The sequence below is a fragment of the Acanthaster planci genome, linkage group LG12 (assembly GCF_054643075.1).
Source record: "Acanthaster planci isolate LZ-2023a linkage group LG12, COTS_SCS, whole genome shotgun sequence".
NCBI classification, from domain to species: Eukaryota; Metazoa; Echinodermata; class Asteroidea; order Valvatida; family Acanthasteridae; genus Acanthaster; species Acanthaster planci.
The window spans coordinates 3137054-3154234 of record NC_141788.1 but is presented as its reverse complement, the minus strand read 5'-3'; the positions used below and the strand labels follow the sequence as shown (position 1 = coordinate 3154234).

Below are 17181 nucleotides of genomic sequence, written 5' to 3'. Positions count from 1 at the left end.
ATTGCGTAATCCCTCATCTACTGGCTGTACAAAATTCAACGAAGGGGACGGGTAAGAAAATAATAGGGGCATATTAAACTGGTTTTCCTGACTAAGTAGGGGATACCACAAAAAAGACTATTGAGGCTTTTTATGTAGGGAGGAACTGACCAGTTTTCACACTGTGATATTGGATTAGAGTAGAGTGCAATTTATTTTTAAAATTCTTGTTAGCTTTTGCTGAAGTATTTTTTTAGCGTCATGATGATAGTCAAAGTCCAAAAGCTAATTTCATAAGCTTGCATGGCCTTCAGGGCTACGAATACATGAGCCACTTGTCTTAAATTAACTATTCATTTAACGGTCATGGTCACTGTATGATGAGCATTTGCCACCTGGGAAGGCGCACCCTATCATATCGAAATAGAACTCCGCTTCCCATCTGCCATCAGTAAAACATGTCAAAATGTCACAAATGGTGTATGGGTGTGCGTGGGTAGGGCTGGTCTCACCATTGTTGTAGTCGAGACCTGGATGTCCGAGACCGAGACCACGAAAAACTGGTCTCGAGACCGGTCTCGAGACCTACCGTGAACACTGGGTCTCACATACTTCCAACAAGTATTCGCGAAGCACAAGTTAAACTATGCTCAACTTTCAGAGGTACTCCCTGTGGTTTGTCTGGTGCCCTCTACCAGTAAGCGCCCGAACAGTGCGGGCAGAGTGAGTGTACATCAGAGAGGGCGCACTATTATGGGAGGAGATTTAACATAACATGTGGAGGGAACCAGACACCCCAATTGACAGAAACAGTCGCACCGCCAGTCTTTCTCTCTGCTGTACGCGTTCGATGGGGTACTTTGACACGGAACGGATATTGAACCAGTTTAGAGGCGTATAAAATGTGATTTTGCATTCAGATGTTTACAGCCATCAAGAAAACTTAAATTTAAAGAAAATTTAGATGCAATGAAATTTCCGAAAATCCCTTTCTGTGCATCTTTACATACTCTTCTTTATTTAAGTATAAAAACTGATATCTTTTTTGAGTTAAATTGCCCCAAAGTTTTCAGACAAGTGAGGGCGTTGTTGCTGTGGAATAATTAAGGAAGACACTGTTTAATTTACTTGTCATGTTTTCGGGTTCAAATTTCGAACCCCAAACTTGCTCTTGGAATACATTTCTGAGAAAATGTTACCAGTTGGCGTATTTCCACACACTTGTACAACAAATTGCAAAAGAATCTAGCAGTTTTTTGTGCACAAATCATTGCAACATTTTGAGTGCCCTGGATGATATCACAGTTCTTTTCATGAATATGCAAAATTTACATTAGCATAAAAACCTAAAAGGCTCCATAATACGGACAAAAATAACAAAAGAAAAGTTGGGAATATGGTGCGTTGCAGCAAAGTTATATGGTCATGATCCCTTTAAGGAAGTGTTTCCAATAAATTCAAAACAAACAAGAAGCACAATAGTTTTGGATCCTTGTATAAACCATCACTCAAACTCCGTCTGCTGTCTTTTTCTAAAGGTTCGTCATAGTTCATCGCTTCGCACGTTATCTAATTCAGCAACTCAGAGAGTTTCGTTTTCGTTTTTGTTTCGCTGATACTGCCAGTGGCCTTGGCTTTTTGTCCACTTTGCATTGTTTGTCTTCTTGTTGCCCAGTTACGAATCCGTGCAGTGCTGGGACCCCTTCAAAGAAAACCGGCTTTCTATGTTTCCGATCCAGGATACAAACACAGCCTTGCTTCTTCTCATCCGAAGGTCAACGCATAATTAGTCGCTTTGCCTGATGCGAATGGAAATATGGTGAATTTAATACGAATCTGTCTTTCGGTGGAAACTGAAACAATGGGAATACAACCTTAAGTTGGATATAATTATTCTTGTTCCTATGAATAAGTATTTCTGGTGCCGAAACCAGTGATTCCCAAGAAGCGTACTAAGCACTGTAAGTGGGAAGCCTCGAGAAACCTGTCGACTGTAGAGAGGGATACATGTACAATTTTAGACGTGGGAAGAAAAACCGAAGGGAATTTTGTGGTTAGAACCTACGGAATCAGTTCGGGACTGAAGACCCAATCCACATGCGGACCGGGCCGGAAATCGAACCATGGCCCGAGAGGTAAAACACGGAGAACGAAGCACTACTCCAACGTGACTCTCCGAAGGGTTATCTTAAAACAAAATAAAAAACTATAATAATAAAAATAATCCAATAAAAAATAAGGAACACATCTTTCTCAAACTCAAAATGACGGGTAGACAGAGACATTTAGGAGCGCAAGGAATAAAAAAAGGGGTGAAAAGGGGGACAAGAGAATAAAAGGAAGGGGGTTTTAAAGAAAGACACAAATGGATTCTTTTTTATTCCTGTTATTCGCCCTTTTTTTATTATGTCGGCATCCATTTTGTCTTTTCCAGCTCTTCATATTACAACGGTCCGGAACAAAATATGCACTCCCAAAACAATTATGTACACAGAGCTTTACGTGACCTCGGTCAAACTATGAGGGCGGTGTTATAACGCTTCGACTAATCTTAACTTTTTTAATAATATGACAATCATTCAATTTCGTAATCAAAGAACAGATATATTTTGCAGTAGTGAAAATATAGGTTTGCCTCGCTCTTTCGCCCAATCAGAAACTTCTCAACCACCGTCTATGTTACGTCACAAAATAGACGACGCCAAAATTACAATTATTCAGTGAATGTTGAATTAAGCCACCTGCAAGGAAATTTACATTTCTGTTACAGGGTGGAATTTACATCGCGAAAGACGGTGTCTGAATACTAAGTTCTCATTGGCTGAAAACATTGCTTACGAACAACAATGTAGCAGAGGCAAATTGACTATATACTTAGAAAAAAAACCAGTGTGTTCCCACACTTTTCATTGCAATAGTATAGGCAACGCAATACGAACAGGCTTCAAATGTGCCTCACGATGAATATGTTTGTAATAATATACAAATATCAATTTGTACTGGAAGAATTGTTTCGACCTAACTCTCAATCTCGGTCGATTCACACAAATTCTCTCAATTTCACACGCGAGTTTTTTTTTCCACCAACTCATCGCATTCTCTATTTGTTTACAAGTTAAATTCGAGGTATAACAACATCACGGCTAGGGTGATCGGGTATCAAAAAACTACTTGAGTCCGCCGTGGAATTCGTACGAAGCTAAATTTCACATCGGCTGTAAACACCGACCTACATCTAAAAATACAAACAACACTATATCTATGTATAACTATACCATCTCAGGTGAGGCGAAATAACTTCTGTTATCACTGATTCGGACTACAAAGTTTGCGGTGGCACTGTAATTCGGCACACCAATATCATGGGAATTTTTTTCTTGGAAATGTAAAAAATAAAGTTATCAATCTCAGCAATGACATGAGCCAAATACTATGATATCCTAGTAATTAATCATTGCAAACCATTTGTACTTTCAAAAGAGAAACAATCGTCGAACTTTTTCTTGAAATCACTCCTGAAAAGCTTAATACTGCTCTCAGTCCACACACAGGTGAAAGAAATTAAACAAAAAAGAGAGATTAAAAATCACTAAACAGCACTTCATGTTGTTTTACCAAAACCAGTCAAAACAAAAAAAAATCGCCATAACATAATTATTAAATAATCTCAATTGTTAGTAATTTTAACGTATCAAAATAACCCCGTGACCGGAGAGGTCATGACGACTTAGTTAACGCATGTCTGTTTGTGCGTACAGGCGGAAAAACCGCTCTACAAAATGCATTAACAAACTATGATTACTCGTGACATTCAAACAGTTAGTTATCAACCACCGAATAAGACTAACAAAATACATGCGTGGCACACCTAATTTCTGCTGATACAAAAAGTGAATTATCTTACAAACAGACACGTAGGCATTGAACCACAGAAGCGTGTCTGCGGCTTACAATTTGCCCTAATCACTTATGTTACAAAAAAATTTAAATACCAAGTTAGAAACTGTTCCCTAAGTCGCGGCGAACCAGTTCGGCGACAGCTAATGTTGAAAGATCACTTAACTTAATTGCATTATTTAAAAAGAGTGATTCGTACGTATTATTAATTACAAGGATTGGTTGAATCATCTTTTCCTCCACGGTCCCACTCGGCCATATATCACCAGCATATCCAATGATTCCTTGCGGGCGTGAAAGTAAGACAACAGACCAGTGGAGCTGTGTCACTCAATCCACAGACTTTCACCAAACCGTGCGCACACTTTTCACAAATCTTTTCTGTAGTGATATGTTCTGTGTTTTCCAAATGTACAGCAATCAGAAAGATAACAAAAATGGCCAGACGACAATGCTTCTGACTAAAAGAAAACGCCACAAACACCCTGCCTACTTACACACCCTAGACAGTGTGTGGCCTCAGTAAGCCATCTCATCACCTGTGCAAACGCAGTCTTTTTGTACATTGTTCTCCTTGTTTGTTTCGGACTTTTGCTTTCAAGTCCGATGCCTCTGTTCAACCGCCACAACGTCTCGCACTCATGGAAGGTTTTTCCCTGGGCACCCCTGGAACTCCAAGGTATGCGTCAATTGGTCCCAGCGAGTTGCCAGTTTATTGCCATAAACTTCATAAACTGCCAGATTCCTCCGTGACGAGCCAAGCGCCTGTGAACCGGCCGCCCCTTCATACGGCCAGGTAGTCTTGCTTTAAAGCAGGGTAGCAGTTGTCGGCCAAGGCCCGATCTTTGCTGTTCTCCCCTGGGCTGAGGGCCTTCTCGACGTGGCTGGCGTTGTTCCTTTGGCTGTGGTCCTGGCCAGGATAAGGGGCCCGTGTGTTGCGCCGTGCCTGTCGTCGTGCCTGGCGTTCCCTCATCATCTCCTGCAAATATGCCATCTTGCTGCGAGTGTGGTTGTTCTCCTGCATGATGAATTGTTTCTTTTCTGTTTCAAGAAACAGAGAAGAAAAAGGAAAACAGGAAATATTCAATTAACTTCATTCCAAAGCGAAAACGAATAACTTTTTGTTTGTGACTACATGCTCCGTGGTAAAATATTGCTCATATATTCACAACCTGTAATTTTGTGTTTAAATCTAAAGAATGACATAGGACTCTTCTTAATCAAACCCTGAAACTTTGCTCAACAACTTCTGGAATTCCATCAACATCTGTTACAATTCCTCGATAATTTTAATAAATAATGCCTTATACAATGCAACTTCAACATAAGCTGACTCTAAGGGCGCAATGCACGCAATGTCAAGTAAAGACGAACATGAAAATAAGTTGTTTGGCAAGCATACCGGGTGGAGTTTGAGGTCTGACTGGAACACCTCCTCCTGAACTAGCTGGGGCAGCATTGTTTCCTGTTGTTCTCTGAGCGTGATGAGCCTGGGCACAAGACGCCCTCTGCCGCCGATGCTGATGGATATGTTGTCGGTAGAGAGGTGCAGCATGAAGGAGGTCGCCCAAGATGTGGGCAATGGTACTGATGTCTTTCTTGGGCCTGCCTTGACCATCCTGAACCGCTGCACTCAGGATACCTAAGCGCAAATAAAGGTCAGAGGTCAATAGTAACATCCTAAATGTAAAGCCCTGTCCTCATAAAAAAAAGGAAAAAAAAGAATAATACTCAAAACATGTACATTTTGAAGGTGCCATTTCACTTGCTTTGCAGTGAAGATCACAGATCCACAATATTTAAATGAGGTCACCGGATGCAAACCAAGGTCAATTTCAAAGCACATTTTCGGCATATATCTAAATTATCTAAACTGATCTAATGACTAGTAAACTTGGTTGACTAAGTATCTCCCATTTCAGAGTGAATGTTCCACCAACTCAGGTGGATTTTTAAAAGGGCTGAGTTACGGAAAGAAAAGATGATCCACAACACAAGCTGACCAGTCCGCTTTGATACCAACATTGATACGTAAGCAGTCACCCTTCACGTTCATCTTCAGCCTTTTAGCAGATAAAAAAGAAAAAGATGTGTACAGCCGTGCCAGAAAGATCAATAGACTTAAGGGATAAAGACTGACTAAAAGTTTAAGAGTGGCATAAGCTCTCATAGCTGCAGCCAGATGCATCGAGGAGGGACAAAGTTGAAAAAAAAAAAAGACAGAAAAATGAACTGGAGGAAAAAAAGGTTGAAATGTCAGCGGGAAACTCTCACCTGAGAAGGTTCCTGAGAACACTCCCGGTGAATGTTGATGGACGCTATCGATGCAGGCCCCAGATCGAGGCCAGGTCGGGGGAGAGGGTGGGGATGGTGACGGCGCTGATGCCATCGGTCGGGCGTGGCCGCATGACGAGGGCGGTATATTGCTTGGGTACTGCTGCGGAGGTCTGTTGGCTAATGAGGGTGCCATACATGCCGTCTTGCCGTGGAGGGGGCACTGCGACTGAGGGCATGGCTGAAGGAAAAAAGTCACACAAGTTGCATGTCACTGTTTGACCTTTTGTTAGAAACAAACAAAATCTTTCTGGGACACTGCCTTTATTTATGTAGTATTAAATGCTTCGTTAACATTCTTCCTTTTGTCAACCGAAGTAAAAGTGCTTTTGCCTTGAGCATTGTAACTTACAAAACAGTTTTCATTTTCTTAAGGTGCAGCCAAGTAAATAGGCGCATGAAAAAAGTAACGAGAAAAATTTTCAGACAGGGAAACCGTGCAATTACAAATGACTCATGGGGCCTTCTGAAAAGCCAGCTCATTCCAACAGCATACATTTTATTAGCCATGCCTTATTTTAATTTTAAAAAAAGAGGCTCCACCTACTGGCTGATATTCTTTGCTGACAGGTGGTGATTGGCAGGTGGATGCTGTGGGCGTGGCCTGGTGATGAGTGACTACTGGCTTTGGTTGACTGGGCGCGGCAGCTTTGTGGCAGTTGAGAAAGCTGTGTTGGCCTGGGGTACCAGCCAACTGGAGCTGGACATATACCATGTGACTCCCAAGTCGAAGAGCAAGGGTCAAAGGTTGCTTGCCATTGAGGAAATTATCCACCTGTGGAAAATGAGATTTAAAAAAGAAAAAAAGAAGCATAAATATTTGAATGGAATCCACAATACTTTCCCCTCATTCCTCTTGCCCTCAATGCGATATTCATGTTTTGGTCAGGGTTTTGACTCTTATAGAGCAAAGACAACATTGAGAAGGGCAAAATTCATTTTACCAACGGAGAAAAAGTCAGTGTGCTTCTGATTATTTTTAAATCAATCCTCAGCGCCCCCCCCCGGCAACCCTCAGTGAAAAGGTAATTAGCCACCAGCCACTGGAAAACTTCTCATCATCAGGACAAGAGCTGATTCCAATCAAATCTGTATTGCAGTGACGGTTCACTAATATCAGCAGATAACGCGCGCTGTGCATGCAGCAGAAGCCCCCCCCGGTCGAACTATCTGGCTCCATTTTAAATGTCAACCAAAGGTCGTCACACTGGCTGTTATATAGATAACAGTTTGTCCCCCAACGAGTCACGCACGTGGAACACGATTAAAAGAGGCTAGAGCCTGGCGTATCAGTCGATTTAATAATATAGGCACTCATTACAGCGAGCGCACTTTGACATTACAATGCATGTGGATGTATTATTTTGTCTGCATAAAAATGTTGTTGTTGGCTCAAAAATACATGACTATATTTGGTGATGCGTTTAAAAACAGCTTATCGGTAGCTGGTTAAGGGCATTCCGATACTGCTCGGGGTAAAGTCCTACACCTGTGCATTTTGACATTTCAAAAGCCTGCAATGCTGTACTTAAGAGAGAGACAGAGAGAGAGAGAGAGAGAGAGAGAGAGAGAGAGAGAGAGAGAGAGAGAGAGAGAGAGAGAGAGAGAGAGAGAGAGAGAGGAGAGAGAGAGAGAGAGAGAGAGAGAGAGAGAGAGAGAGAGAGAGAGAGAGAGAGAGAGAGAAAAAACAAGGCTTGCCGAAACCGATTCCCAACGACCTCTTCCGATCATTGGAACAACCTACACGCAAAGAATGGGGCTTGTCATTTTACGTAGGGTTCTCTAGTTCATGGGCATCTCGGAGTTCGGGCGGAATTCGCCAATTTTCTTGGTGTGTGAATGCTAACAAACCACCGCGTGAGCCAGTGTATTTACAAAGCACAGTTGTTTTTAGCTACGCCCAATGATTGTTTTTACTTCGCACTAAATGCCAAAGGTTCGTCACCAACAGCTGACTCTGCAAAACCAAAATTTTCATGGAAGAGAGAAAAAATGGGTAACAACTGCTTCCCCCCCCCAAAAAAAAATCAACGATGGAAAATGAACTCTGCAATAGAGCAAGCGTAGAGACTTCACACACTCGACATTAAGGCATGGAGAGACTGAAAAGCGGGACCGAAGAAACGCTCCCTGCTAACGGGCGTAAAATTAATGTCTGCGGCATGTTCCACAGATATGATTTCCACCAGGCACGAGTGACAAGTCGCTCATTCATACTACGTCATACGCGACCTTTTCGCCAGGTGGTGCTTGGAAGTCTCAATGTCATTCCAACACTCTGGTTGGTATGAGCCGGAGGAGAACTGCGAATCGAAGCTCCATTTTCCCCCTCACCATATGGGCCTTCGCATTGTCGGAATGAGGGTTTGCACTGCAGGATTTGGCGTTGCAATTTGAACGATGAATTAGTCTCTTTCAGAGGGGGGATTTATTTTCAATTTATTTTCTTCCAATAAAGTAGATTGGTTTGTGTGTTTGGGGGGGGGGGACCCAGTACTCGAACCATAAAGTTCCAGAGCGAACACTTTGGCCAACATCCCAACCATCAATATTTCATTGTTAATATACCGGTGGGCTGGCGACATGTCGTAAGCATGGACAGGGCACAATTAAGGGGAGATGGGTTGGTTTGTGATTCTATACAATCCGCCTCAGGTATATTACCGCCCATGTCATGTGCGTGTACATGCAGCGGCTACTGCGGAGAGCTGGAACCACGCATTTTGCGTTGACGCCGAAGCATAGTTACAATTTTAAAACTAATTAGTCAACAGCTTTTCCTAACTCGAACTTCAGAGAGGGAGGAGTGAAGTTAGACGTTAGGATGCTTCCTGACATAGAAGAAGGCTGAAACGTTTCTTTACGGCGTGCTTGAATAATGGTACTTGTGTTTTATGATACACCTACGCTATTTTAGGAGGAGATTAAATGAAACGTTAATAGCCACCATTTTTTTCCGTTTGTCCCAGGCACGGTAAGTTATTCCCCGATTGGAAAACATGTCCGTGGTCGACCAAAAAAAAAGGTCAGACATTTTGAAAAAATATACACATCTCGCCCTTGACCATTTAAACGATAAATTTTCGAAGATGTCCAACTGAAGAATGACCCCTTTGAGGCCGTTCACCCCTTCGTCCCTTCCTCCTCGTCCTCATCAGCATCCTCTTCAAGACTTCACCGGAGATGAGTTCATTAACCTTCGCGGAGGAATGATGAGAACGCAACGGGGCAGGATTTCTCAGAACTGCCCATCAATGGCGATTGATCAAGGGCTAAGAGAGAGATGAAGATGAAACAGGGACGGGGGTTGTGACATGAAATATCAGCGGGCTGTGCGGTAGACAGCCGCCTCTGCGCGCACAGCTACGGCTCTGTGCTTGCGGGCGACCGTAGGGAATGTACATGTACTTGTACATGTAACCTATCCGTGCCTGCATCAATGAGTTCTGCCCGAGGAATGACGTCACGGCACGCGGATGTTAAGCTGTGCCTCAGGGCGGTGAATGGAAGTGACCAGGGGAGACCGCGAGGCATGCGGTTCTCTCTGCATCATCTGCCCCGCCGTCCCAGTTTCGGCGGCGCGCGGTACATCCCGATATCATGATGATGAATCGCCTCGCTGTTGTCACAGACACAATCCTCTCACTTGGCATGAGGATGCAGAAGTGCATTATGTGGAGTTAAACGAGCAAGCCTGTTCTTTCTATTCAGTCCAAACCGACTGATTTCTCTAAATTGAATTCCATACATTTACATCCATCACAGCCCCGGTTACCTTGAAAACTGATTCTCATTGTGCATGTAAAGAGTGCACGTGCAGATCCCCCCCCGAAGATTTGTCAATGGAAACAGTTGGAAACGCCCCCATGCATACTTCCACCTTGAAGTTAGCTTTCGATATACCTCTGGTACTTGAACTTCACCCTGTTTAAAAGAAGGCCAAACACAAGTTTGCTCGGCTGAAGACTGAGGCATAAGAAGTCAAAAGTGGCTGAAGAAGAGGGGCCGATGAATACGGGGAACATGTTCACGTTTATTCCTACCAAGAATTCCAAGGGTCCTGCGGACCGCCATCCTCCAACTGGTAACCCGGATACCAGCAGTGACGTCAAGAAGGGCCTTGTATATCGAATGCCCGTCTATTTCGTTCTTGATGCAATGCATTCATAGGGAGCCGAGGAAACGGCGCTAGAAATCTCGAGCTCTTTGTAGAATGACTCGGGGAAAGGTGAGGGCATGCTAATACGATGATGCGTGTCCCACAAAGGGCACACTCCTCTGTGAAACCTAACTCGAGCGAGGCTGGTAGTGAGACTGAGAGACAGTGCTGAGTGAGTGGGTCGGTCGCTATGGTCGAATCACAATTTGTGACAAGAAGCAAATTTTTACTATCCACGACTTCACATAACTTAAGTTCGGAACTGTGCTCCCATGGCAGTTTTACATCAGTGGATGTACATGTATCCTAATCATTCTTAATGATGGCGAGAGTAGTTGGCCATTCGGTGAATTTTGGGTTCGAAGACAAGTGCGATATTTTCCAGTCCGTTACACCTGACCTGTGTAATTTGAAATGGGACTTATCGCTGAAATTGACTTTGGCAGGTGATCTGCATTACCTAGTCACTTTGGACATTTAAGAATGTGTTCTGAACTTACAAAATTCAAAATGTCACATGTAACATGGACACAAAAATTGGAACCGAATTTACAGAATGACCCCTGTGAATTTCAATTAAAGAGGCAGCACATAACCTTGTGTTTTGTGAATTGATTCATCAGTAGCAATACGCCTTTAACAATTATTACATTACTACATACAAGTATAAATACATCTATAGGACATTATGGATGCATATCCGTCAAAACAAACAGGAAATGGCTTACTCTATAAGTAATCTCTGAACGTCATTACATATTCATGTCGGTATTCGTTCATTTTAATTTAACTTTCGGCATATAGAACTGCAACGCATTCCTTGAAAATCCTATTATATATCATGCCATAAAACTACCCTGTGATCTAGGGACTTTAACATATAATTTACAGGTGCATTTCACAATAAAAGTACGGGCGGCAATCACACGCATAAAAAGACTTGTTACGTGGGACTGGGAAGCATGGCCAGATTGCTTGGACAGCGCATGTGTATGAGCACTCTGGATTGCAGGTAATTTCAAAGTAAATCGGTGTTCAAAAAAAAAAAGAAAGCCACTTAGTATCTTTGCAGAGTTACAAGCCCGCCCACACACACCCCCTGGGAGATGGAAGGAAAGAATCCCATTCATGAAAAACTTCGCCCGCTTCTCGCACCGAGATCTCCCCCTCCCTGCGCGCGTGCGCCTTAAAACCCGGAGCCCTCAATTCAAGCGACAGTGGACTATGGACTGCCCTGAGCGCCGGAAGACGTTAAGAAGAAAAAAAAAAAAGACAGTTTCCTCGGCTACGTGCTCTCCCTGCTTGCGGCAGCGTCCCGCATCTTCAGATTATATTTGACCTTTCGAAGAAGACAAAAATCAGTTGGAATTCCAGCGTCCGGTTCGGATTACATTTGGATCCTTGCAGCGTTTCGACACCAGAGCTGCATAGGGATCCGCTTAACAACTACGTATACTCACTTCTGAATAATGAGCGATCTTCGGCGAAATGTATACTCTACATCGGCATGATGGGCCACGTTTTTGTTAACATGATCAAAACAGAGGCCATAAGTATGTTAATATTAAAGTCCAGACTTCGATTTTCGATAAAAACAGCACTCAATGCACCAAGTTCTCATCAAGCTTATCTTTCAGATAGATCAACACATTTTTTTTTCCAGGGGAGGACTACCAATGGAAATAACGCATGATACAAGTATGCGGTGGATTAACGCGCAAAATGTCGCACGCTCAGCTGCAGTTGGATATCGCCGTTCAAAGGTTCTGTCGTCTTACATGTCTCAAACTCAAGTGACTTTTCTTGTGAAATTTTACCAAGTTTTACCTCCTCTGCACACATAAATCTACCTGCATGTACATGTATACCAGCCATAATGGCACAGGGAGACAGGAGAACCACACTCGGCGTATTCTTGTGGGTCGTGTCGTCCCATTTCAATACCACAGATCGGCTATCTAACCCCAATAGCAACACCCGGACTAAGCTGAAATGCCACCGACCCTCGCAACCACAAGGCATTACCGCCTTCATGTTGCTATGACCGAGGGGCGACAGACGGGCAGCGTGCGTCATTACCCGTCGCAATGGTATTGCTCAGTACTCTTGGGTCACGGTCGTGAACTATGACCTTATCTAGCTTGGCCGACAGGGGGTTTAGCGTCCTCTTAAGACCAGCCCCCGCCTGGGGGGAGGGGGGATTAACAAGTTCTTCTTTTGAAATGGAAAAAAGTTTGGTCGGGATACCGAGGACATAACAAGGGAAGGGCCTTCCAAGTCCCTGACAGCTGGCGGGGGGGGGGGGAGCGTACCTCCCACGCCGTGTTTTGGTTGGGAAAAGTTCGCCAGGAATGACAAACTTGTAAGGTAAGATCGAAACTATGTAAGTTTCGATCGACTTCCTGTTTAACTGTGTAGGATTACAGGGTCAAATAGCTTGATTAAAGTGGAGGGGACTTGATTAACGTGAAGACTTTAAACGCTTGGAATTTCGGAAATCAGAAACCCGACGTTGTTAAACAAAAACGAATAGACTATCTCTTGGCTGGTATGCTTTAGGGAGTTAAATTTCACCAGAATTCAACAAAGTACAATACTACTATGCTACAAAAATTAACAACGGTGCGTGTCACAAAGTAGTTCTGAGCTTGAGTGAAAAAAACAGTGTTGTTATAACTGCATAGACTACAATGGACACTATAACTTTGTCCTCTCAAGAAGTAAGAGCACAGGCTTCCCAGTTCCCTACAGCTCTGAAAAAAAATTAAATGTACAAAGGGGAAAGAAAAAGAATAATGTTGGCGAATTCTTAACTTTATTTTTTTTCGGTTACCAAATTTGTTCAACAAAATGCCACCTGTTTATTTGCATGATTCTGCATACGAACGAAACCAAATTGAGTGGAGAGGGATTTGGCGACATTTTGGCGAAGATAATTTTCAAACATTAAATACAAATATAGTTCGCTGTAAACACAAATGAGTGTAAGTCGACAAAGCCCTCATGAATACTGCGCAAATAACAGAATACATTGACGTCAGCAGCTAGAGCACCAAGTAATCCATGCAGTTCCAGAAGTCACTAGTTCGAATCCTACTTACTACATCTGTTTACTTGCTTGAGGACATGGGACTGCGTGATTTTTTTTTACTCTAGAAATGGATCACGGAAAATGATACAATGATCCAAGTCAACACTTATGGGCCAAACAACAAACGTGACTTGGTCCAGACTCAACCCCCGGTCATGCTAGAAACCGTCGACCTAAAAGGGTGATGTGACCCGGGTACTTGCAATGCTGAAGTGAGAGGCCGCTGAATACCGCATGTGGTTTGACTTTAAAAGGGGTAGAACACCAAATTACCCCTGAGAACCCTCGTCGTCACTGCTGAACCCAAATATTATTAGTCAGTTAAATGCCAATCTCTGAAAATCGACCTTTGCAGAAATTGGTCCGACCCCTTTCACCCACGACTGCTTTAAGTTAACATTTGGAGGACCGTAACGCAAATAAATAAATAAATAAAAGTAGCAAGACGCAACAACAAACAAACCGACGTGGAAACACGTGGGACTTGGCTGAGAAGAGATGGGGCCTTTACAAAATGTCACGCCGTGGAAAAACGCCAAAATTAGCTCCATTGGAAAAGTGTGCTAAAGTTGGCGAGGCCGTGCATAGTAATGTCATTTTCCAAATATAGACTTGAAAACAACCACTTGGATCAATTACTTGCGGAACAAACAACAACAGTATTCCGGACCTTTATCAACGAGAAAACAAAACAGTGAAACGTCACAGAAAAGGCTATTCTACACTGCAAACAATAACTAACCCGCGCGCATGAATCTCTTTATAAATGCGGGACGTCTTGACAGAGCTGTGTACAGGATGACGTCATTGAGTGGTTCACCTTGCACATCGGTATGCACGTGTGTTGTGATACGTGTGCGGCATGCAGCAACGGCTGTTCAGCAATGACGCGACCAACTATGAATATGCATGTATCTAAGTTCACGCGGAGTCTAGGCATTGTTTGGCCGTCACAAGCGTACGTAACGCGGTTGAGATTCGGCAGTCAAGTTGACACCACCCAAATGGTTCCACCCCCATTGCGCTGCGTCAGAGGGCTTAATCATTATAAGACGTCAGACCCTGGGTCAGTGTGTCAAAAATAGTGAAGTCACATGATTCGAATGGTCATCCACTACAAGATTACATCACATCACTGGAATAAGTTGGTGTAATTCATGGTGTAATAGAACTAAATTTAGCACCATTTCACCTTTTGCGCGGTATCCTTATAAAGCTTTTTAATCGAAAAGTGCTTTTTCACGACCAATACTGACGTCATATCCCTTACGAGCATTTTGAAGAAACAAACTTCGACCTCTCTCTCATTATGAACAAGCCAGCTGCTTTCGGTTATACCCACGATAATTGGACATCAGATTAGAGAGGAAACATGGAACTTGTTAAGGAAGTGTACAGGTCGTCAGTGCTTAATGCCATGTCCTCGAATCGACGAGGCTAAAACGCCGTGTCCGACATTTCATAACAGTTCTTTTTATGGCTGTGATATGTCAAATTACCTTTAAAATTCTTGCAATCTATGTGTGAGTCGTGAAGGACAGCCGTGCCAATTGGTGTCAATACCACTCTTGAACTCTGCACTTTTAAAAGTTTGAATACAGAGTGCTGGACGGAAAGAAGGGAGACCAGGCCAAGCCGATGACGCAAATCCGCTTGGGTGAATTTATATCTCAAAATAATATAAATGGACACATAAAATGCTCTGATCACAACATCACGAGACAGTCCCACGCGTATAAGTTCTCCCAGTTAAAACTTTAATTTATCCCATGATTTCCTTCCATTCGGGTCATTTTGTGTTTTTATTTTGTCGCTTCTGGGGTTCGCCTCCGGTTCAATGTGGGGGCGTGAACCCAGTAGGGGTTAGTAAAGCATGTCTGTTGGTGCATGGCACAGCACGTACATGTACGTGTACATCATGGCCTGGCATGTTGTACACGTAAACATGTTACACAATGCAGCATTACTGCGTGTAACATAACATTGTGAGCGCAGCCCACTCATGTCAACTTGCTGGTCAGTTGCCATTGATTTCCTATGTCAATGTATCGGTTGGCGTGACTGTCGGCTTTCACGAAAGGTCGTGGGCGGGTGGGTTGCCTGTAACTTCGGGAAACCTTCACCATCGTGCCGGTATATGGTATGGACTTTGGGAGGTATTTGCATTGCTATTTACGTCCGGACATGTTTCGCTGATGGAAAAAAAAAAGAAGTCAGAAGGAAACTGTGTCAGACTTTTTTAATCAGCTCAAACTGGACCATAGATTTGTAGACAATGGCGACTGGGAGCACGTTTCCTATTTGTGTTAAACTGAGGCCCCATGTGGTGAAAACACGGGACTTAAATATCAACCGACTAGACAGAAGGAAGACTGGTAAACTGATCTGTTTGTAACAGATGTCTGCGAATAAGCAATGAGGAATTGATAACGATATCAGTGGAGTTGGCAATGCCTGATAAAGGAAATTGCAAACTTTAAATACAAATAAATCCCCCAAGATTCCCAAATCCGGGTACACAGGCGGACAGTTTATTCTCCATTCAAAACTCAAGTTGCCAGCAAGGACAACTGTTTAGAAATTAATGACGTTGGGACTCCATGAAAGGCGTCCACTGATAGGCATGCTGGAGCCAATTCAGCATATTGACAAATCCTCAGTCATTATTATGGTTCGAAACTTTCCGCAAAGAAACTTTTGTGTGACGGCTGCTGCGGCGTCCGGGCGGCCGGGTCGGCTTGGCGTAGGGACGCGAATCATGCAAGGGGTGACGCGATGTTCAGCGTGGCTTCTGGCTTAACTCGAGATCGACACCAGTGTGTTCCACCGGCACCATGCGCTGCACGTCAGGCCGGGCTGGGTAGTGAGGTAGGCGCCACGGCCTTTAAACAAGACTGAGGCCAGTTGGGGACTGGCAAACATGGGATTTGGGTGCGTTATTGTGTCGCTGGTAGCGTCGTTTGGGAGCCAAAAACAAAACCAAGACCCGAGCTCCCTTATGGCCAGAGTCACAGACAAAGTTAAACAATGCACTCTTTTCTTCGTGTAAAACTGTATTGATCCGTGGGTGGGGGAAATCCTGAATGTAGCCGGGAAAATTTACCTGAGGAAAAGGCAGGGCACGCAGCTCTGCAAACAAACCTAGAGTGCGCGCTGAAACCTACCAAGGCCACTTCACAACACGCATGCATTGCACCGTATCTGTGGGCCTACTGCTGAACAAATACAATATTAAGTTGGACTTTGGTTGAGTCAACCACTCTTAGGCAAATCCCTCCCCGTTCGCCCCTAAATCCAGGAAACAGTTTGAAATCTCGACAACTGTAATTTCCAAAAGCCTCGAATCATGCTTTAAAAACTCAAAACTCTGCAAAATCAAGGCAAGAAATAGATCTGCATGGAGTGACCGAGTCACGAAAATGAAACTAAACTGGTCGAATGAAAAAAAAGTCATGCTGGTTTTTTTTCCAGAGAACTGTGCCACAAAACAAGCCTCACATCGGCCAAACTTCCACACACTTATTAGAACGCCAATCGAAAGTAAAACACCAAAACGACTTCTGATGCCAGTTGGTTCTGATCTTTTTACCGATCACCTACGAATGTGCTGACCTGTTTTTCCTCAAAAGAAAGTACGTTGAAAAAGGGGAACCGATGTTTGCTGAACTTTGGAAACTCTGATCACGAGTTCTGCTGGCCTGGGTTGATAGCGTGTGTCTGA

At 43.5% G+C, this 17181-nt stretch overlaps 1 protein-coding gene across 1 annotated transcript in view; it reads right to left on the bottom strand.

Annotated features, from left to right (window-relative positions):
* Positions 1–2140: 2140 nt before the first annotated feature.
* Positions 2141–17181, bottom strand: part of LOC110977422 (midnolin-B-like) — a 54776-nt gene continuing 39735 nt past the window's right edge. Inside the window, exons 5-8 of the mRNA XM_087144065.1 lie at positions 6758–6985; positions 6151–6391; positions 5279–5518; positions 2141–4917 (exon numbers count right to left, since the gene is read on the bottom strand). Coding sequence (XP_087000191.1) covers positions 4661–4917; positions 5279–5518; positions 6151–6391; positions 6758–6985 — 966 coding nt within the window. The 3' untranslated portion in view covers positions 2141–4660. The remainder of the gene's footprint in view (positions 4918–5278; positions 5519–6150; positions 6392–6757; positions 6986–17181) is intronic.